Here is a 22,065-nt window from a genome sequence, read left to right as displayed (position 1 = left end):
ATTTTTGAGTTACGAATTTTAAATTATATGGATATGTGGAAGCTGGGACAGTTGTTGCATCTAGAGCATTTCCTGATTTAACCTTGTTTTATATACATACCCACCTCCACTCTCTCATACCTTCTTTTTTGCCCTCTTAATAATGCTTAGTGCTTAGCTAGTTCTTAGTGTGATTCTAAGCACTAGTGCTTAGCTATGATTCTATTTGAAAACAGAGGTAATACTGGCCTTAAGTTTTGTTAACATTTTCATTAAATTTTAATTTATCTATATTTATTTGCTGTGACCTGGAGAAATCTTTTTTTTTTTTTTTAAATGCCTTTCTCTGAGTACCTAGTAAGAAAGAAGAGAGACTTTAAAAATCGATTTACTGTTGGATGGGATAAGTATCACTGAAAGTTACATTTTTAGGCCTTTTACCCCTGAATAAATTACCTTGCTTTTGACTTACTCTCTTTAAATCTGTTCTGCTTCTTAAGATGTTAGACATCTATCATCAATTTTAAGAAATACTCTATCTTGCTGCCTATTTTCTAAAATATTTTAGTGTGATAAATGATGATGTTTGTGGTGTTCTACTTGTTGACCTCCTCTGTCTTTTATTTATCTTCCTGCTTGTATGTTCTCACTTTGTTCTTAACCAAAAATCTTACTATTTTTATGTCATTGGTTTTTTCTTCTTTCTTCTTTTTTTTTTTTTTTTTTTTTGAGGCAGAGTCTCACTCTGTCACTCAGGCTGGAGTGCGATGGCACGATCTCTGCTCCCTGCAACCGCTGCCTTCTGGGCTCAGCAATTCTCTGGCCTCAGCCTCCCAAGTAGCTGGGATTGTAGGCACCCACCAGCCTGCCTGGCTAGTTTTTGTATTTTCAATAGAGACAAGGTTTCACCACGTTGGCCAGGCTGATTTCAAACTCCTGACCTCAAATGATCTGCCTGTGTTGGCCTCCCAAAGTGCTGGGATTACAGGCATGAGCCACTACACCTCCACCTCCGGCCTATGTCATTGTTTTTACTGAGGCATGATATGCAACAATGTTGCCATATACAGTGAACAATATGTACAGTAATGATGTCTCGAAGGCAAGTACTCTTTGTATGCATGGAAAATGGTATTATTTTGTAACATAAAAAATGGGGAATGTGGCCGGGAGGGGCGGCTTATGCCTGTAATCCCAGCAGTTTGGAAGACTGAGGCAAGCAGATCACTTGAGGTCAGGAGTTCGAGACCAGCCTGGCCAACACGGTGAAACCCCATCTCTACTAAAATACAAAAGTTAGCTGGTCGTGGTGGCACATGCCTGTAATCCCAGCTACTCAGGAGGCTGAGACAGGAGAATCGCTTGAACCTAGGAGGCCGAGGTTGCAGTGAGCCGAGATTGCACCACTGCACTCCAGCCTGGATGACACAGCAAGACTCCGTCTCAAAAAAAAGAAAGAAAAAAAAAGCAGGGGGGAGGGGGAATGTTAAGTTTATTCTCTTCTCTGTTATTAAGACAAGTAAACATGAATTATTAGACTTAAAAGTTCCTGTGAAACACCTGAAGTTACTTTGTAACTTTTTTTTTTTTTTTTTTTAAAGAAAACAGTATTTAATTCACCACTGTATACTGAAGGACACAGTCTTTTAGAGACCTATATTCAGGCAGAAATTAGAGTATCTGACACTAAAATATATTAACCAGGTTCATAGCAAAGGCGGTGAGTCCTGCTTGAATATGTTCATGCTTATTAGTCTCTTGGAAGGAAAAGTGAACTGGAAACCAAATGTGAGTCTCGTCCTGGCTCTATACATCTGTTTCCATAAAGGTAGAAGAATATGTATATCAGAATTCTTCAGGAAGCTTTTTTTAATGTTTAAGTAGCCAGGCTCCCTGCTTGGAAATTCTGATATATTCTGTCTAGTTGAGTTCTTGTAGGTCATGAAATCTTGAAATGGTTCTGTAAGCTATTTAGCAAGCAGACAAACAGCTGTTAAATATTACCCTTTTAAAAAGTATATTTGATGTGGTTCAGTGGTTGTTTTTTACAGTGAGAAATTTCTAAGGGAACACAACAAGGGTGCCCACCTTCACCACTTATTCAGTATAGAATGGGAAGTCCTCACTAGAGCAGTCAGACAAGAGAAAGAAGTAAAGGGCATCCAAATTGGAAAGGAAGAAGTCAAATTATCCCTGTTTGCAGATGATATAATCTTACATTTGGAAAAACCTAAAGACTGTACCAAAAAATTATTAGAACTGATAAATTCAGTAAGTTGCAGCATACAAAAATCAATATAAAAAAAGTAGCATTTCTATATGCTAACAGTGAACAATCTGAAAAAGAAACCAAGAAAGTAATCCCATTTACAATAGCTATAAATACTATGAAATATGTAGACATTAACCTTTTTTTTTTTTTTTTTTTTTCCCAAGACAGAGTCTTGCTCTGTTGCCCAGGCTGGAGTGCAGTGGCATGATCTCAGCTCACTGCAACCACCACCTCCCCGGTTCAAGCAATTCTCCTGACTCAGCCTTCCGAGTAGCTGGGATTACAGGAGCGAACCACTGCACCCAACATTTTTTTTTTCTTTGAGATGGAGTTTTTATTCTGTTGCCCAGGCTGGAGTGTAATGGCGTCATCTCAGCTCACTGCACCCTCCGTCTCCTGAGCTCAAGTGATTCTCCTGCCTCAGCCTCCCCAGTAGCTGGGATTACAGGCGCCCACCACCACGCTTGGCTAATGTTGTTTTTTTAATGTATTTTTAGTAGAAATGGGATTTCACCATGTTGGCCAGGCTGGCCTCAAACTCTTGACCTCAGGTGATCCACCAGCCTTGGCCTTCCAAAGTGCTAGAATTATAGGCGTGAGCCACCGCACCCAGCCTACCCCGCTAATTTTTTTGTACTTTTAGTAGAGATGGGGTTTCACCATGTTGGCCAGGCTGGTCAAACTTCTGACCTCCAGTGATCTGCCTCCCTTGGCCTCTCAAAGTGCTGAGATTACAGACGTGAGCCACCGCACCCGGCTTTTAGACATTACTCAAAGTAGTAAAATATCTCTACAATAAAAACTATAAAACATTGATGCAAGAAATTGAAGAGTATGCAAAAAAATGGAAAGATATTCCATGGTCACAGAATGGAAGCATCAATACTGTTAAAATGTCCATTGTACCCAGAGCAATCTATAGGTTTAATGTCATCCCTGTCAAAATACCAATGGCATTCTTCACAGAAATAGAAAAAATAATTCTGAAATTTGTATAGAACCACAAAAGACCCAGAATAACCAAAGCTATCCTGAGCAAAGAACAAAACCAGATGAATCACATTACCTGACTTCAAATTATACTACAAAGCTATAGTAATCAAAACAGCATTGTACTGGCATAAAAACAGACACATAGATCAGTGAAACACATAGACCAGTGGAACAGAACAGAGAACCCAGATAGAAATCCATATATCTGCAGTGAAGTTATTTTTGACAAAGGTGCCAGGAACAAACATTGGGGAAAGGACAGTCTGTTCAATAAACAGTGCAGGGAAAACTGGATATTCATATGCAGAGGAATGGAACTAGACCCCCTGTCTCTCACCGTATACAAAAATCAAATCAAAATGGATTGAAGACTGAAATCTAAAAAGACCTCAAACTATGAAACTACTACAAGAAAACACTGGGGAAACTCTCCAGGACATTGGTCTGGGCAAAGATTTCTTAAGTAATACCCAACAAGCACAGACAGCCAAAGCTAAAAATGGACAAATGGGGCTGGGCACGGTGGCTCACGCCTGTAATCTCAGCACTGTGGGAGGCCGAGGCAGGCGGATTGCTATGTCAGGAGATCGAGACCATCCTGGCTAACACAGTGAAACCCCGTTTCTACTAAAAATACAAAAAATTAACTGGATATGGTGGTAGGCGTCTGTAGTCCCAGCTACTTGGGAGGCTGAGGCAGGAGAATGGCGTGAACCCGGGAGGCAGAGCTTGCAGTGAGCTGAGATTGTGCCACTGCACTCCAGCCTGGGCGACAGAGCGAGACTCCATGTCAAAAGAAAAAGGACAAATGGGATCACATCAAATTAAAAAGCTTCTGCACAGCAAAGAAAACAATCAACAAAGCGAGGAGATAACCCACAGAGTGGGAGAAAATATTTGCAAACTATCCATCTGACAAGGAATAAATAACTAGAATATATGAGGAGCTCAAACAACTCTATAGGAAAACATGATAATCCAATCTAAAAATGGGCAAAAGATTTGAAGAGACATTTCTCAAAAGAAGACATACAAGTGGCAAACAAGTTGATTAAAAGGTGCCCAATATCATTGTTTATCAGAGACATGCAAATCGAAACTACAATGAGATATCATCTCACCCCAGTTAAAATGGCTTTTATCTAGAAGGCAGGCAATGACAAATGCTGGCAAGGATGTGGAGAAAAGGGAAACCTCATACACTGTTGGTAGAAGTGTAGATTAGTACAACCACTATGGAGAACAGTTCGGAGGTTCCTCAAAAGGCTAAAAATAGAGGTACCGTGCGATCCAGCAATTCTGCTGCTAGATATATACCCAAAATAAAAGAAATTGATGTATCAAAGAGATACCTGTTGCAGCACTATTCACAATAGCCAAGATTTGTAAGCAACCCAAGTATCCATCAACAGATGAATGGATAAAGAAAATGTGGTACATATACACAGTGGAGTACTATTCAGCCATAAGAAATAATGCAGTCCTGTCATTTGCAACAACATGGATGGAACTGGAGGTCATTTTGTTAAGTAAAATAAGCCAGGCACAGAAAGACAAACTTCACATGTTCTCACTTATTTGTGGGAGCTAAAAATTAAGACAATGCAACTTACGGGGATAGAGGGTAGAAAGATGGTTACTAGAGTCTGGGAAGAGTGGTGGTGGTGGGGAGGGGGAATGGTTAATGGGTACAAAAATAGAAAGAATTAATAAGACCTAGTATTTGCTAGCACAACAGAGTGTGTATAGCAAAAATAATTTAATTGTATATTTAAAAAAACCTAAAAGTATAAGTGGATAGTTTGTAACACCTTTGTGTTACAGTTGTTTGTAACAACTGTATCAAAATATGTGCCCCATAAATATATACACCTACTGCGTACCCACAATGATTTAAAAAAAAAAAAAATTTAAAAAGGAACCTTCTAAGCTGATTGGTGGAAACGAGATTGGAAGAGAAAAATGGCCTATTACTGTAAGAGTGAAGACATTCTTTTAAAGTGGAACTCAGTATAGTTCTTTACCGTAATAGGTGCTCAGTAAATAGCTGTTGACTGGTAACATGACAGGGTAACATCACTGTCTACCCACCTCGTTAATAGGCTACTACTTATTCTCTAGCATACTCATCTCACTTGCTAGCATTTCCTAGTATACGATCAGGGTGAGTGTATCTACAAAAGCAGTTTTCAAATTTTGGGTCTCAGGGACTGCTCTGTAACTTTAAAAATTGAAGGACCCTAAAGAGCTTTTGTTTATGCTGGTTAAAACTATTTGGTATTTACCATTTTAGGATTTCAAACAAAATGTTGTCACCCTAGAATTCACAAATACGTAATCCATAAATCATCCAGTGAGATGTCATCACATGTCATATAGCCTCTGGTAATTTTCACTGTATACTCAGAATGAAAGTAAAAAAGCACACCATACAGTTAGTTTTATGTACCAAACAAATGATTCTTAATGTATTCATCAAAGCAAGTTTTCTCACCCTTAACATTATTGACGTTTTGCACTGGATAAATTTTGAGGGGTGGGGTTCCTGTCCTATGCAATGTAGGATGTTTAGCAGCATCTCTGCCTCTGTACAGTAGATATCTACAGCCTTGTTACCCCCATCCTCAGTGTGTCAACCAAAAATGCCTCTAGGTAGTGCCAAATACCATCTCTCCTGGTTGAGAACCAACTCATTACTGGAAGGAGAAAAAAGAAAGTTTTTATAGCTTGTTACCCATGGAGCTAGATTGCAACTTCATAAGTTTTACATGTCTAAATTTAGAAACAGGTGCTCAGAGTAAATACTTTGTCCATAGTCACACAGATACAAGTTAACAGAGTCAGAATTTGAATCCCAAAGTATGCCTTATTTCAAAGTGATGCTCTCAACTACTGTGCTGTTATAATCTTTCCATATAACTAAGATAGTGTATAACTTGTTATATAAATTACCCTGATAAGTCTTGGACAAAAATGGTACTCTTTGGAAATATTTAGGTTTCAGATAACTTATAGTAATTATCAAATTTGCCAATCTAAGATATACCTGAGCTAACAGCACTTCACAAATGTTTAATCTGATAAATGTTGCTTTTAGACTGGATTTTTAAAGCATTGAGCACAAGTTGACATTACTGACAAATTTCATTTCAGAATTTTATTCTTTAGTTTAAAAAATATTAGAAAGATGTATTTTTATGTCAGTAGAACACCGTGAATGTTCTACCAATTTTCTTTAAGATTCTCATTTTTCTAAAATAACCGAGTAACCATGACAACCCATTTGACTTTTTATAACCTAATTAGTTTTCTGCTCTATGTAATAATTTTGGTCTTTAATATGGAAGACTGTAAGGACTAACATTCTTAATTTTAGAGATACTGTAAAGTGGAGTATGTGGGAACTATACAACTTATTATTTTATATATAAACCTAGATAGACTGTTCCTAATCCTGATGATACATAACATCACTTCTGGACCTTTTTAAAATTAGTAATTCCTTTGATCTTTTTCCAGAGATGGTTAAATTTGGACTGGAGATTCCAGCATAAGCTTTAAATAAAAGCTTTATAGATGATTGATGTATAGTCAGCATTGGGAATCAATGCTAATAAAGATATGATAGAGCAATTTAAAAAAAGAACAAAGAAGCTGGGTATGGTCACGTCTGTAGTCCCAGGTATTTGGGAGCCTGAAGCAGGAGGATCACTTGAACCTAGGAGTTACAGTCCAGCCTGGACAATGAAGGGAGACCCCATCTTTCTTTTTTTGTTGTTTGTTTTTGTTTTTGAGGCGGAGTTTTGCTCTTGTTGCCCAGGCTGGAGTGCAGTGGCGCGATCTTCGCTCACTGCAACCTCCGCCTCCCGGATACAAGCGATTTTCCCGCCTCAACCTCCCGAGTAGTTGGGACTACAGTCGCTCACCACCAGATCCGGCTAATTTTTTTGTACTTTTAGTAGAGGTGGGGTTTCGCCATGTTGGCCAGGCTGTTCTCGAACTCCTGACCTCAGGTGATCCACCCACCTTGGCCTCCCAAAATGCTGGAATTACAGGCTTGAGCCACCATGCCTGGCGGATCCCATCTCTTGGAAAAAAAAGATCACTTTTTTTCTGATTAAAAGTGTTGTATTGGCACCATGGAATACTATGCAGCCATAAAAAAGGATGAGTTCATGTCCTTTGCAGGGACATGGATGAAGCTGGAAACCATCATTCTGAGCAAACTAACACAAGAACAGAAAACCAAACACCGTTATGTTCTTACTCTTAAGTGGGAGTTGAACAGTGAGAACACATGGACACGGGGTGGGACGGTGGGGGGTGCTTCACATAACAGGGCCTTTTTTGAGGTGGGGGCTGAGGGAGGGATAGCATTAGGAGAAATACCTAATGTAGATGACAGGTTGATGGTTACAGCAAACCACCATGGCACGTGTATACCTATGTAACAAACCTGTACGTTCTGCACATGTACCTCAGAACTTACAGTATAATAATAAAAAAAAAATGTTGTATTGGTATAGAGAAAAATAGTAACACTTTTTTACCCATCAGATCTTAAAGGATTGGTGAGTAGTCTCATGCAGTGTTCATGTAAACATGTCAATTGATATTGGCTTTGAATGTGCAATTTGGCATTATCTTTAAAAATCTAAGTGTGTGGCCAGGCGTGGTGGCTCTTGCCTGTAATCCCAGCACTTTGGGAGGCCGAGGTGGGCGGATCACAAGGTCAAGAGATCGAGACCATCCTGGCCAACATGGAGAAACCCCGTCTCTACTAAAAATACAAAAAAAACAAGCTGGGTGTGGTGGCGGGTGCCTGTAGTCCCAGCTACTCAGGAGGCTGAGGCAGGAAATTGGCATGAGCCCAGGAGGCAGAGCTTGCAGTGAGCCGAGATTGTGTCACTGCATTCCAGCCTGGGTGACAGTGTGAGACTCCATCTCAAAAAAAAAAAAAAAAACTAAGTGTGCATATTCTGTGATACAGCATTTACATTTAAAAGTATGTATACCAGAGAAATAATTGTACAGACCTAGGGATTCATGTTCAAAGGAATGTTTGTAGGGGTATGATACAGGAGTATGTTACTGTATGTATGGAGTATGTACTCCATTGTGAGTGTCACAATGGGTCAAAAGTTGTGAGACCACAGCTCTGAATTTGACTATTATAAGCACTTTCAAAATGCCAACATTTCCGGAATAAATTATCTGAAAATGTTACTTCCCAACCCCCACCCTTCAGCAGTTGTTCTAAATGGCTGTTTTATTCTTGTATGATTTGAAAACTACTGGCAAGGTAATTTGAGTAGGGAGAAAGTTCAACTTTATTCTAATTTTATAGTATATACTGTTTAACAAATAAAGCCTTAAAGGGATAGCCAGAGAAGGGAAAATGCCAAGAAATAGACTACGTAAGTGATAAGAAAATAACAGACAAAATAATTTTCATCAATATTAAAAACTTAGTATATTCCTTTAAACATGTATGAATGCAGTGGGTCCAAGTGATAGGAGTTTAAGAAGTCACAATGTGAGGATGTCAAGTTAGGTAGTTGTTAAAAATTGAGCGTAAAAGTAATTGTTTTAATATTACATTTCTTTAGAGTACTGATACGGTTGTGAATGCAGTGCATGTGTAAATAGAGAGTCCTTCAGCCTTTACAAAAATGTATGAGGTGACATACTTTAAGTATACCTGTAAGACAGCACATATTTTAGTTGGGTTGTTCCCCAATTTCTTCTTATTGGTGTTCTACCATCTTTTATATTACATGTTATTAAACAATAAAGGCAGTACAGCAGAAAATATGCTACACTCCAAATTGCTGATATGATTTTGATTTACTTAGAACTACAAGGAAATGCTTTTATTTGATGATAGGCTTCCAGAATTTTACATACATAATTTTTTTATACTAAATATTAAAATCAGCATTATAATAGATATCTTCTTTTAGAGGTCAAAGGTTCAAGTAAATATTTACAGATAATAGTTATCAATATTAAAGTTTTACCTCTTGGGCAGAGACAGACTATGTGAATTTCAGGTCATACCAGCTCAAAATCATCCTTGAATTCATATTTCATGGTAACGTATAAATGTAAATAGGATACAAAGCAGCAAACATTTTCCTGTCTCACATCTAGTTCAACAAGTTTTGCCTAGAAATGTGGATAAAAATTGAACATTGTTTTACCAGCTGCCAGCAAAAAGGTTTGTCATGCCATTTGTTCAAATTATAGTACCCTTGAATTTGGTACCCAAGTATGAATCATTAGAATAGCCAGTGAGGGCTGGGCGCGGTGGCTCACGCCTGTAATCCCAGCACTTTGGGAGGCCGAGATGGGCAGATCACTACGTCAGGAGATCGAGACCATCCTGGCTAACATGGTGAAACCCCGTCCCTACTAAAAATACAAAAAAATTTGCCGGGCGTAGTGGCGGGTGCCTGTAGTCCCAGCCACTCTGGAGGCTGAGGCAGGAAAATGGTGTGAACCTGGGAGGCAGAGCTTGCAGTGAGCGGAGATTGCACCACTGCACTCCCTCCTGGGTGACAGAGTGAGACTCCGTCTCAAAAAAAAAAAAAAAAAAAAAAGAATAGCCAGTGAGTTGCAGTTTTGAAACCAGTCTTTGGCTGAATGGATCTATCAGAAAAAAATTCATGCTGTCAGGTTTGAAGATCGGATATTTTGTAAGGATACTATTTAATATTAGAGTAACTTTTGTTTCTGTTTTAAAGTATTTTCTTGTTTAACAAAAAAATGAAATATTCTGTGTCTACTAACTATAGTGATTTTATTAGAGACGTTGATACCTGATTTTTGTTGTCTATTCAGTCAGGCCCAATGAAGAACAAACTTTAATATCCACTCCCTCTTTTTTTGTTGCCGTTAAAATATTTTTTTGTGTACTGTTAAAATTTTCTGTAATGCATTTATTTCCATAATTTTAAATCTCTCTCCAGTTTGAGGCTTATACAGGTGGTTATCTGTTTTCATGGAATAATTCATATTGATTTCTGTCCCTCATACTGTAACAGCATTGAGATTCATGTGTTCTCATGTTTGGTCTTATTTACATTGAAGAACGACTCATTTATATTTTATTATAAGATAAAACCAGCAGGCTACGTGATTAGATATAAAAACCTTGATTAATAATCACTGACCTAAGTTCCAAGTAAAATTGGAGGATTAGTTAAATTATATCACTACACCTCTTGAGTCCTTTAAGTTTGTCTGTGTGTTTTTTCAACAAACTTTCAACTGGTAGAAAATACTGTGTAAATTCACACTAATATCTTGGAATCTCTAAATGCCAGAGTAGTCATTCAGGTTTTGGTATGATTACAAATCTAACATTTACACAGCTAACTTGATTTAAAGTGTACTAGTCTCTCCTTTCTTCATTTTCTCCTAACGACTATTTCACTGTATATTGGAGCTCTTTGGCCTTTTATAATTACTGCATACTTTTCATCTTTACTTCAAAGCCAAATCCTATTATTTTGCCTTCCATATTAATCTTTTCTTTAGTGGTCTATTTATAGTAGGATAGTTAAGAAAAAATAGAGAATAAAAGAAAGAAATGACAGCATTATTAGCAAGAGCAATCTTGAAAATGTTCTATATAAAATGTTTAATATGTGCACATTGTATACCTTAGCAAAGACATAGGTGGCCTTGTTGATGTCCTTTGGATTTCCTCAAGGAAATCATTGGTCATGATCAGTAGCTTTTTTTAAAAGCTGACGAACTATTTTTTCAAAGGAAATCTCATCTGGAATCTCAATATTGAAATAGGAGATGCTGTGTTTGCAGATTCAGAGTAGAGGTAACATAGGATGTGTCTCTGGTAGACTAGAGCCTTAACTCAGCCACACACTTCCTTCCCTTCTCCTTTCCCTTTAATAACTTCTGGGGCACAACAGTCCTAAAATTAATTTTAGTCCTGTTACCCTTTTTCTTCTCCATCTGTAAATTCTTCTCTGGTTTAAAGGAGGTAAACTTGTTGCCTTCTTTACTATGATTATAATGCATTCGTTTGCTTTTCGGTTGGTTTAATGAAAGGACATTTTTGCCAATGGACTGTCCCATACCTCCACACTGGGAAATTCTGCCTCAGAGGAAAAAACCTTCACTAAGTAATCTATATGTTAAACAACAAAACAACCTTAAATATCCTAAAGTGCATATCCAGTGAGTATTTAACGAATGTTGTCTCAAATAAGTTTTGAAAATTTATTGTATCTTCCCACCTCATCCCTCTTTTGGAGATAGCCAGTGCACGTTAGCATTTTGATGGTTCTGAGAAGCCTTGTAGTAAAGAAATCTAATTTTGTTTACCCCATTTGAACTCACCCCTTTTCACCCTCACTTAGAATATAGCCTTCTCAACCTACCATTGAACACTAATTCCTTAGGATATACTTTAGAAAATGATACAGAACCATTTTGAACTTTACATTTTATTTTGTTTTCTAGCTAGAAAACGCTGTTTCCAATATAACTGTTTCAGGATTATAACATTTTGTATGGGTTTTTTCCCGCCTATTTTTGCCTGTTCAAGAATACCTAGTCAAGATTTAAGATGGAATTCGAATAGGATCCTGCCATGCTTAAAAAATTAGTATAACATTAAAGTATTCTGAAAAATTATGTTTTCTTGACTTTTTTTATATATAAATTAAGTTAGGAAGGTTATGAATAAATTATTATTTGGGGATCTTTTATTTTAACATAGACTTGGGGTTCTTTTGTTTCTGAGATGGAGTCTCGCTGTGTCACCCAAACTGGAGTGCAGTGGTGTGATCTTGGCTCACTGCAACCCCTGCCTCCTGTGTTCAAGTGATTCTTGCGCTTCAGCCTCCCAAGTAGCTGGGACTACAGGCACACACCACCATGCCCAGCTAACTTTTATATTTTTAGTAGAGACAGGGTTTCACTGTGTTGGCCAGGCTGGTCTCAAACTCCTGACCTCATGTGATCTGCCCGCCTCGGCCTCCCAAAGTGCTGAGATTGCAGGCGTGAGTCACTGCACCCGGCCGATTTAGGGTTCTTAATAAATGTTAAAAGAATTTTTAATGTAGTGATATTTTTATTTCTGGGAAAACAGAAGATTGATTATTGTTTGAGTTTGGTAATTTTGACAATGAAACAAAAGTAGTAAACTACCTGCCCAAAATTGCTGGTACATCAGTTTACCTCCCAAGTAGATGGCCAATTAGGGTGGATTTCTTTAAGACTTGTGGTTTGTCAAATGAAAACATACTGGCATTTCATTGGACATACTGAGTTTTATTTATAAACACTAAAATTCTGAAATATTTTTGTATAGTAGATTCATTTAGTTAGTTCTTGATGTAGGATATCATAGAAAAAATAAAGAACATTTAGGTCTTAGAATTATACAGAACCGAATTTAATTTGAATCCTGGCTCTGCCACACTGGTAGTGTTACCTTGAGTAAGTTACTTAATATTCATTCATGTATTTATCAAGTAATAACTGTATGCCAGGAGTGGGGCAAGAGGGTGAGGTAGGGAGAAGATGTAACATCTGTTTTTAAAGAATTGAGAGGCTATGAACATTTGGTCCAGTTTCTCTGAATCTGTTATCTTGTTGGCAAAATGGAGGTGAGAGAACTTTAAATACTCAAGATGGTACTTAGAGGAACAATATGTATTCAATAAGAATTAGGCTGTGTATTGTTACTCATATTTAATTGTAGGCCCACTCAGAGACATAAAAATACGGATTAAGTCCCTTCCTTGTTGGGGGACCATGATGCTTTTAAGAGATTTATTTTAAGTTGTTTAGTAAGATTCATTCATTCATTCAGTCAAATATTAATGGAGCTCTTGTGAAGTTCAGGAATTTTTCTAGCACCAGAGGTGCTTACCAAGTTTCTAGAATTTGAGGGCCTGGTGCCATTGCCTGTGCTTTTGCTCTTGGTTTTAATTTTTGACTAAGCAGGAAAGTTTGTCAAACTCCAGAAAAATTACTTGTATTAGTCTAATGAAAATACTTCCTGTCTGTTATAGGAGCACACATGTCATTTGGAACCAGAGCCACCATCTAGAGCAGGGATCTGTTAACTTTTTTTGTAAAAGGCCAGATGTTTGTGACTTTATGGGCCATTCCAACTCTGTTGCAGCTACTCAGCTCTGCCGTTGTAATGTAAAAGCAGCTATAGACAATACCTAAATGAGAGAGTGTGGCTGTGTTCCAATAAAATTTTATTAGGAATACTGAAACTTGAATTTCTTGTAATTCTCACACCACAAAATATTTTTTGTTTTGAATTTTTAAAATTTCAAACATTTAAAAGTGTGAAAGCTATGGTTCAATCATACAAAACAGGTGACCAAACTGATTAGGCCCATAGGCCATAGTTTACTGATCCGTTATCTAGGGCATAATCTGTGAATTGGCTATAATTTTTGGATAATAATTGCCAGGCATTTAAGTGAATGGTCCTTTTTAGTAGGGATTGTGTATATCAGGGTTTGTGTTCTGCCCCTTTTTTCTCATCCAAGTTTGCTTTTATACACTAAGTATGTTTGAGTAGTAGGAAACTAAGGAAAAACTTAATAGGAAAAAACTCATAGGAAACACTAAGGTGATTTTTTTCCCCCTCATCCAGTTAAGCATTTGGTCATCTTTTAAAGGCTAATTACTCTAGGATTTTTCATCCACTTCATGTCAAATTCTGTAACTGAATATCAGATAATATGTACAAGGTCTTCTCTACTTGGAATTTTAAAATTTATACTATAGGAAATTTTATCTTTTAAATAAATTGTGTGTAAATAACAGTATATTAACATCTGTTGAGCACTACTGAATGCTATTTTTTTGGTCTCGAAACATGGTTTTATATTGACTGTGATAATTTTGTATATTAAAACTGTCATTTAAAAATCTGTTATCTTGTTTTCTGTAGACACCAGAGAAGAAACAATCGGAATCATCCAGGGGAAGAAAGAGAAAAGCAGAAAACCAGAATGAAAGTAGTCAGGGTAAGCACATAACATCTTCCTTCAGCGCCTAGTGGACACTTAAAATTAATTGTTTTAATTTTTAACCAATTAATATTCTAATTGTAAAATAATATGAAGTTGTAAATCTTGGTGTGTGCACAGGTAGTTAGTGTATAATGATTGTTTTTAGGCTTTTCAACATTGCCCTTATTGTTTTCATTTGGGTCCTAGAAAGACAAGTATCATGTCCAAATCTGGCAAGCATTAACTTACGACTTTTCATTTTTCATTCTTTATATGTATCGTATTGAAATGGCTTGTTTTTGAATTAAAAACTTCAATCTCACTTTAACAGAACTACTCAAATTTCTCCCATTTATTTAAAAAAAAAGGCTATCAAAATAATTATGAGAGACTCTAGTTAAAGTATTATCTGTTTTTCTTTCCATTCTTTCTTGCATACCTACCTTTTGTGATATGAACTAAGAAAATTATTTTCATTTAACTAAATATCTTATAATGAATAGAAAAATAGTACTGTCATTTAATTTGAGCACTCAAAATTAAATATAATAAATTGGGCTCTTAAATCGTGTATAATGATGACTTTATACATAATGTTACATGCGTTGGAGCCAATCTTTAGCCATAAGATCTGTGGCTGTGAACCCATGACTTACTGGTGTATATAGGGCACTAGAAGCAAGGAATATATTTGCAGCAACCGTCTTTATGGAAGGAAGGAGTAAGTCATTTTAGTGCCTTTTCTGAGGTGTATTGTATTTTGTATCTCAGTTTACACTGAGCTCCTTTTTGATCTTAGCGTAGCTCCCCCAAGTTGTAGTTAGTGGACTTGGAGCTTTATTTATTGTAAAGATATAAACTCAAAAATGAGGCTTTTGGATTGGTTGAACCATGTTTTTTTCCTTTGTGGTCTGCCATCTACAGAATTGTCTGATTATCTTTGTTTTTAGGATGGTTGCCTAAATTGTTTTTTCTCGTTTCACCTTCCTCACTTATATTTGCTTTAGTCTGGCTTTCATTGTTTTTTCCCCCTTCCTTTGGAGTAAACTTGACTTCAAGTCCAAAGCAGACCTCTCCTCTCATCTTCTGCAGGGTTCCCCAACCACCTGGTCTTCCAGTTCTTGGCCTATTGGGAACCGGGTCGTACAGCAGGAGGTGAGCAGCGGGCCAGTGAGCATTACCGCCTGAGCTCTGCCTCCTGTCAGATCAGCGGCAGTGTTAGATTCTCATAGGAGTGTGAACCCTGTTGTGAACTGCACATGCAAGGGATCCAGGTTATGCACTCCTTTATGAGACTCTAATGCCTGATGATCTGAGGTGGAACAGTTTCATCCCAAAACCATCTTCCCTACTCCCCGCAGTCTGTGGATAAATTGTCTTCCTCAAAACTGGTTCCTGGTGCCAAAAAGGTGGGCAACTACTGATCTTATGGACTAGAGTGGTCATATGTCCATTCCAAAACTAGTTATGACCAACAGAGGTACTATTGCCTTAAAAAAAAATCAGACCATCTCTAGGTGGATAGTGTCAGAAATTTAACAAAAGAAAAAAATCGGGGCCATCTTTGAACGTGGAAATGGAGTTAAGTTCTTAAACATACAGCCTGTATGGAGAAGGGATGATACTAGAACAAAATTGGATTTCTAATAAGAAGGTGAGAAGGGGACCTGGAAGTGGAAGTTGTGTAGGAGTCAGCTTCCTCTGAAGTTACATGTGCCATGTAGGGTGAAGGATGTTAACAGAACAAAATTTTCATTCAGTTAAGGAAAGAGAATTGGGGAAATAGCTTCTGGAGTAGGCAACCAAAACCATCTGTCTTCATTAAAATATAGTACCTCTTTACAATCTACAGAGAAATTATTACGGACAGAAGGGAAGTCCCTTTAGTATAAGACCTTTACAGGCATCTCTGACCTCTAAATAAATCTATGCAGAACTAATGTTCAAAATTTCTAGGTAGCATTGGTAGTCCTGAATACTTGTTTAGTTTTTAAAAACTCCCCCCACCTTGTTCCAAGAAGGATTTAAAGTTGTTGCACTTTTAAGAATACTGTTTCTCATCTTAGTAATGCCTGGCACATAGTAACCACTTAAGAAATATTTGTTAAATAAAATAAATGAATCATGAAATAAGGCTGCATTGAATTAATAAATATATGTATGTTTATATTAAGCAAAGCTTTTGACTTTGTGATATCACTAGTTGTAACTTGAAGAACTTGTGTATTCTGTATAGTTCCAGTCAAGGATGGCTGCTTCTCCCCCAAGAAAGCATCTCTAAACACTATATTTCCTAGCAAGTTCTTTTAAAATTTAAAACTTATAGGACTGATGAAGAATCCATTTTAGAGCAAAATATTTAAAAAATAGCGTGATCTCTAATGAGCCGGTTCACTTTGTCAGTATGGTCATATATGAGCAATATTTACAATCTAGTTTTTAAAAAACATTGTATTTAATTTGGGAATGCTCTTTAGAAAATCAAAATACATTTTACAAAATAACATTCCTATTGAAGTGTGTTACTGTCAGTTTGACAGGATTTATGTTATGGTTTGTATAATTAAAGCTATTTAATTATTATTTACAGGTAAAGGTTAGTTTGTCAGTGATGCAGTCGCTACTTTTTAATTTACTGATTTGCTTTTCTGAAATTAGTTATTAAGCAGTATTAATAATGTAGTTTTAAAACAGGACATCACTTACATCATTTATTTGTATGATTCTCCAATAACTGGAACTTTTAAAAATTGGCATGTCTCTATTGAAATGTCATTTGATTTTCATATTTGTGAAATTGATAGCTGATGTCCTGCGGACTCTTAATATTTTCTTGATGCCCATCACTTCCCTACTAACATCATGCGCTTCTTATATTTTAGGAAAAAGTATTGGGGGACGTGGCCACAAAATTAGCGACTATTTTGAAGTAAGTTCATTGAGGATTGTCTCCAGTTCCTAATTCAGTACTATTCTGCTCTGAGCTAAAAATAATTTCTTAGAAGCACAAGGTCAGCTTTTGATTACTTACTTGATTAGAGCAGAGCTTTATTACTATGTGGTATCTTTCTAGGAAAATTAGATTTACATTTACATTGGGTTGCCGTATCATTTTTTTCTAAATACTTTCTCACATAGTTGTTTATAATAACCTGTAAGATAGGCAAAATACATATTAGTGTTTCAGTTTACAGATGATGAAACTGAAGACCAGAAATGTAAAGTAGCCTACATTGTAATTTTTTGAATTTTTGCAGTCAGACCATGGCAGCAGTGACCTTGAGCAATAATAGAACACTAGGCATAAATGGGTTAACCCATTTAAGGCAAAGTCTGAATTGAAGAGTAAAGAATAGAAGTTAAAGTTCACTGGACTCAGAATTCTTTCTACTATCAATACAGACTTCATCACATTACAGCAACATTTGAGCCCTGTGGATGGAGATTAAGTATTTGATAGAGGCTTGAATCTAAGAGTATGTGAAAACAATAAATTTAGATTCTTACCCAATCTGGAATGTTGCCTTACTTCTATATAGAAACACTTTTGGCTACCATTTTAAATTAGAAAATTTTTAAGTGTAATTATTAAAACAAACATGGTCTACTCAATTGAAAAATATTTATGTTTACTTGAGAGAGCAGAATTGGCTGATTAAGGGAAGGGCTGATTTTTTTTTCCACCACTGCTTTCTTTCTTGGGTTCGTAACATCTGACGTAAAGCAGTTGCTGACCCTGAGATACTTAATGCTGTTTGGTTGAGTTCAGTCACTTACTGATAGCATTAATTAAGAACCTTTGCCAAAGGTATGATCAATTCAAATAAACAAATGTCTCTTGAATGCCTACTATGTGCTAAATTTTATGCTAGGCTCTATTGACAAAATAAATAAGGCAAAATCCCTAGGTTGCAGGAAGTTGTTTAATGAACATGCTAGGAAGGCCCTATCTGTGCTGTTTATGTAAGTAAAGTAATTAAACAAGAAATGATGAAATGGACAATAATCTACACCCCCAGAGGAACTTTGCAGCAGCAAGTTATTTTCCTTTCCCATCCTTCATATGTAAACTTGAAATAGGAGAAAAGATAGCTGTGGAACAGATCAGTTGGCTTCCCTTCATATGCAGCTAAGTCATGCACTTTGTACAGAAGAATTGATTTTTTAAAGATTTTGTGCTGTTAGAGGAAAGGGACCTATTATAATTATTTTTATATAGTGCCATCTTGGATATCTTGAGAATGATATTCTGTTTAAAATAGTTGATTATGTTCACTAAGGTCTATGTGTAAACATTTTGAAATTTCTTGGGATTAGGGACTATATGGCTCAATAAACATTTGTAGGGGACCTGTGCTAAGATTTGAGGGGAAAACAAAATATGTTTATTGCTTTGGAGGAATTTATTTGTCTTTGAGTTGACCAAAATAACAGATTATAGTCAGAATATAGAGTAATAAGGATCTTTATAAAACAGTCTTGTCATGTTCTTGTGATCAGTAGTCTCTCAGTCTTTTAGGACATGGCTGACCTTAGTGTTTTTTTGTTCTGGACCCATTTAAATGACTACTTATTTTAAAATTAGGTATATTTAGATTAATTCTTAATGTCATATCTGAAATAACTGTCTGAGCCTGCTTTAGTAAATAATAATGTTTCCGTTTTCTTTTACTCAGTACCAGGGTGGAAATGGCTCAAGTCCAGTAAGAGGCATACCTCCTGCAATCCGTTCTCCTCAAAATTCACATTCACATTCCACTCCTTCCTCATCTGTAAGTCATCTTTCAAGTTTTTCATGCGTAGTCTTTGGGAGGTTATGTACATTGAATAAGTTTTATAATTTGTTGTTTTTTATTGAGAACTTCTATATAAATAAGTTAGCATTTATCTTTTAATACATTATTTCTGTGACATGAATTAAATCCTTTTAAATTATCTGGTGCTATTGGAATTTTATTTCTGGAAGTGAGTCTCTTAAAGATTTTCTGAATTAATTATATCCAAGAAGCATTGTTTATATTAAAAGAATGCCTGTTGAGTCTGTGGGACTAGCATGAGTACTCATGTATCAGTCTGTGTTCAGTTGTTGATTCCTAATTTATAACTTTCTTAACAATTGAATTTCTTAACCACTAAAATGATAGCATAATTCCTTTCTGGGAATCCTTAAGAAAAAGGCAGGGTATGTAGTTCAGTATAGGAAAAGAATCATGGACTTAAAATTATCTTAAACTTTTTTTCGTAACATTTTAGATATAGTTCTTTTATATGCATTGTTTTGCATATTGGATTTCATTTTTAAATTTACTTTCATTGTGTGAAAGTTCAATGTCTAACTAGAAAAACAATATTGGTTTTCAGTAATTTAAAGAGGAATTAAAGATTTTTAAAAATCAGAGTTTCACTTATTTATTCAAGCACCTTGTTTTTATTTCTTGTGTCCCCTTCTTGTCCTTGTCTTTAGACATACTTGGTTTTGTCTTACTCATTTTGTACCTTTCAGGATATCACATTGCTGTGTATAAAGTAAGGCATAAGATTCAACAGTAACTAAGAGTTACAGTGATAGCATTGATACAATGTTATCATCTGCTTTCAGTGAGTGTATTTTTGAACTAGCCACCAGATAAACTATGAAATTCATTAATAAATGGATATTAAACTACATATGGGCATGTATTATTGTCCCTAGTAAGTTTGTTTTTTCAACTATCATAATCATTGTTTAATATTTTTCAGAATAATTTATTTGGCCTTTTTTTTTTTTTTAACAGTATGAAAGCATTGAGAGTTATGGCACTAGAATGTAAGCTCTGTGAGGGCAGGGAATATATTGTATTTCTCACTGGGTCTTATGTGGAAGGTACTTAATGAATGCTTGTTGAATAAATGGTGATTAAAGGTTTTTAAAAGTCAATTATGTTTCAATTTAGGTATTATTCTGATAGAAACTTCTTCAGAAATGTTAAGTAATTGTTGCTAATTAGAAACCTGTTTTTTTTTTGTTTTGCTAATATAAAAATTTTAATAATTTCTTTAGGTTCGACCGAATAGCCCTTCTCCTACTGCATTAGCATTTGGGGACCACCCTATTGTACAACCAAAGCAGTTATCCTTTAAAATTATTCAGGTAAATGATAATTAAAATGTATTTTTCTATGGCTTCTAAGAAACCATTGACTAACTTACTAACAACTGAGATGTCTGTTTGTTTTATACATAGTCATAAAGCAGAATTACACATCAAGAAAGATAACTTACTAAACAAAAACAACAGAATTTGTAGGAAGGATTGAGAAACTGAAACACACAATTTACTAACAGCTTTTTAAACAACCGTAACATGTCAGTTCTGTTTACTGATTCTTTCTGAACTGAATTTCCAAGTATATGTAATTGATATTTTGTGAAACTGCTGTATTTTTTATAAATGGACATTAAAGTTGCTCATTTGACTGTACTTATTAAATACATATATGTGACAGATTATAAACATTATTTGAATTATTTGTATATTTTCTACACTTAGTTTCATGAATTTTGAGCACTAAGTTTTTCATTTTAATTTTTTACATGTGACAGTTTCTGAATGGCACTTTCTCAGACTGGGGTTTGGGAGAGTAGATCTTATTCTTCAACCTCAGCTTTCCAGTTTATTTCCATTAGACTTTATTTGTGAGGTCATATCCAAACCGTTGTGCATGTATCAAAACCTCTTTCTTTGGATGATCCTGAGGCTAGGATTACAAGTACATTCCTTTCAGCCACTGAGTAGATCATGAAAGGTTTTGCTGCATGAGATGTTGGTCAAAGGACATAAAATTTTAGTTAGAAAGAATAAGTTCAAGGGAACTATTATACATCATAGGGGCTACAGTTAAAAACAGTATTTTGTGTATATGAAAATTGCTAAGAGAGTAGATTTTATTCACACCACAAAAAAAGATAGGTGTTAAGTAACTTGATTTAGCCGTTCTACAATGTATACATATATCAAAACATCGTGTTGTGTACCATAAATAGATAGGTTTTTGCTATCAATTTAAAAAAGGTTTTGCAAAATTCAAAAAAATCAACTAGAGGGACGTATAGCACAAAGCAGCGGATATATTGAATTATAATGAGGAACATTAAGTAATTGACCTTTCTAGATGTTTCTTGGTAAGTCTGTAACATTTATACACTTGAAGTTATTAAAACTGCACTAAAACTTTTTGAGATCCACTTTACATATACACACAAATATATTTTTCTTTACCTTTTGAATTTGGAGTAAAATCTAGTTTTATGTTTGCTTGGAACAACATATATAATGGAGGTAACAAAATAACTTTTTTTCATTTAGACTGATCTCACAATGCTGAAATTAGCAGCATTAGAAAGTAATAAAATCCAGGACCTGGAAAAGAAGGAGGGACGTATAGATGATTTGCTCAGGGTAAGTAATGAGTCATAGAGGGGAAAAAATTGAATAAATTATTTGGCAACAGTCAAACTGTTCAGAAAATACTTAGCATTGTAAAAAAATCTGTAGCTAGGCCAGGCACGGTGGCTCATGCCTGTAATCCCAGCACTTTGGGAGGTCGAGGCGGGTGGATCACAAGGTCAAGAGATCAACAGCATCCTGGCCAACATGGTGAAACCCCATCTCTACTAAAAATACAAAAATTGGCTGGGCATGGTGGTGCGTGCCTGTAGTCCCAGCTACTTGGGGGGCTGAGGCAGCAGAAATGCTTGAACCTGGGAGGCAGAGATTGCAGTGAGCTGAGATCGCGCCACTGCACTCCAGCCTGGCGAAAGAGTGAGACT

At 36.0% G+C, this 22,065-nt stretch overlaps 1 protein-coding gene across 4 annotated transcripts in view; it reads left to right on the top strand.

The window, feature by feature from the left end:
- The window catches only part of TLK1 (tousled like kinase 1), a 171,138-nt gene that overhangs the window by 85,898 nt on the left and 63,175 nt on the right, over positions 1-22,065 (top strand). For 2 of the 4 annotated variants that reach the window (XM_003254252.4, XM_030802753.1), the window contains 5 exons: positions 14,196-14,271; positions 17,139-17,185; positions 18,933-19,028; positions 20,297-20,386; positions 21,602-21,694. In XM_003254252.4, the coding sequence (XP_003254300.1) occupies positions 14,196-14,271; positions 17,139-17,185; positions 18,933-19,028; positions 20,297-20,386; positions 21,602-21,694 (402 nt within the window). The remainder of the gene's footprint in view (positions 1-14,195; positions 14,272-17,138; positions 17,186-18,932; positions 19,029-20,296; positions 20,387-21,601; positions 21,695-22,065) is intronic. The other 2 variants (XM_030802751.1, XM_030802752.1) reach the window with 1 other exon arrangement.

This window comes from Nomascus leucogenys, chromosome 22a (genome assembly GCF_006542625.1).
Source record: "Nomascus leucogenys isolate Asia chromosome 22a, Asia_NLE_v1, whole genome shotgun sequence".
NCBI lineage: Eukaryota > Metazoa > Chordata > Mammalia > Primates > Hylobatidae > Nomascus > Nomascus leucogenys.
This window is presented reverse-complemented; position numbering and strand designations above follow the sequence as displayed.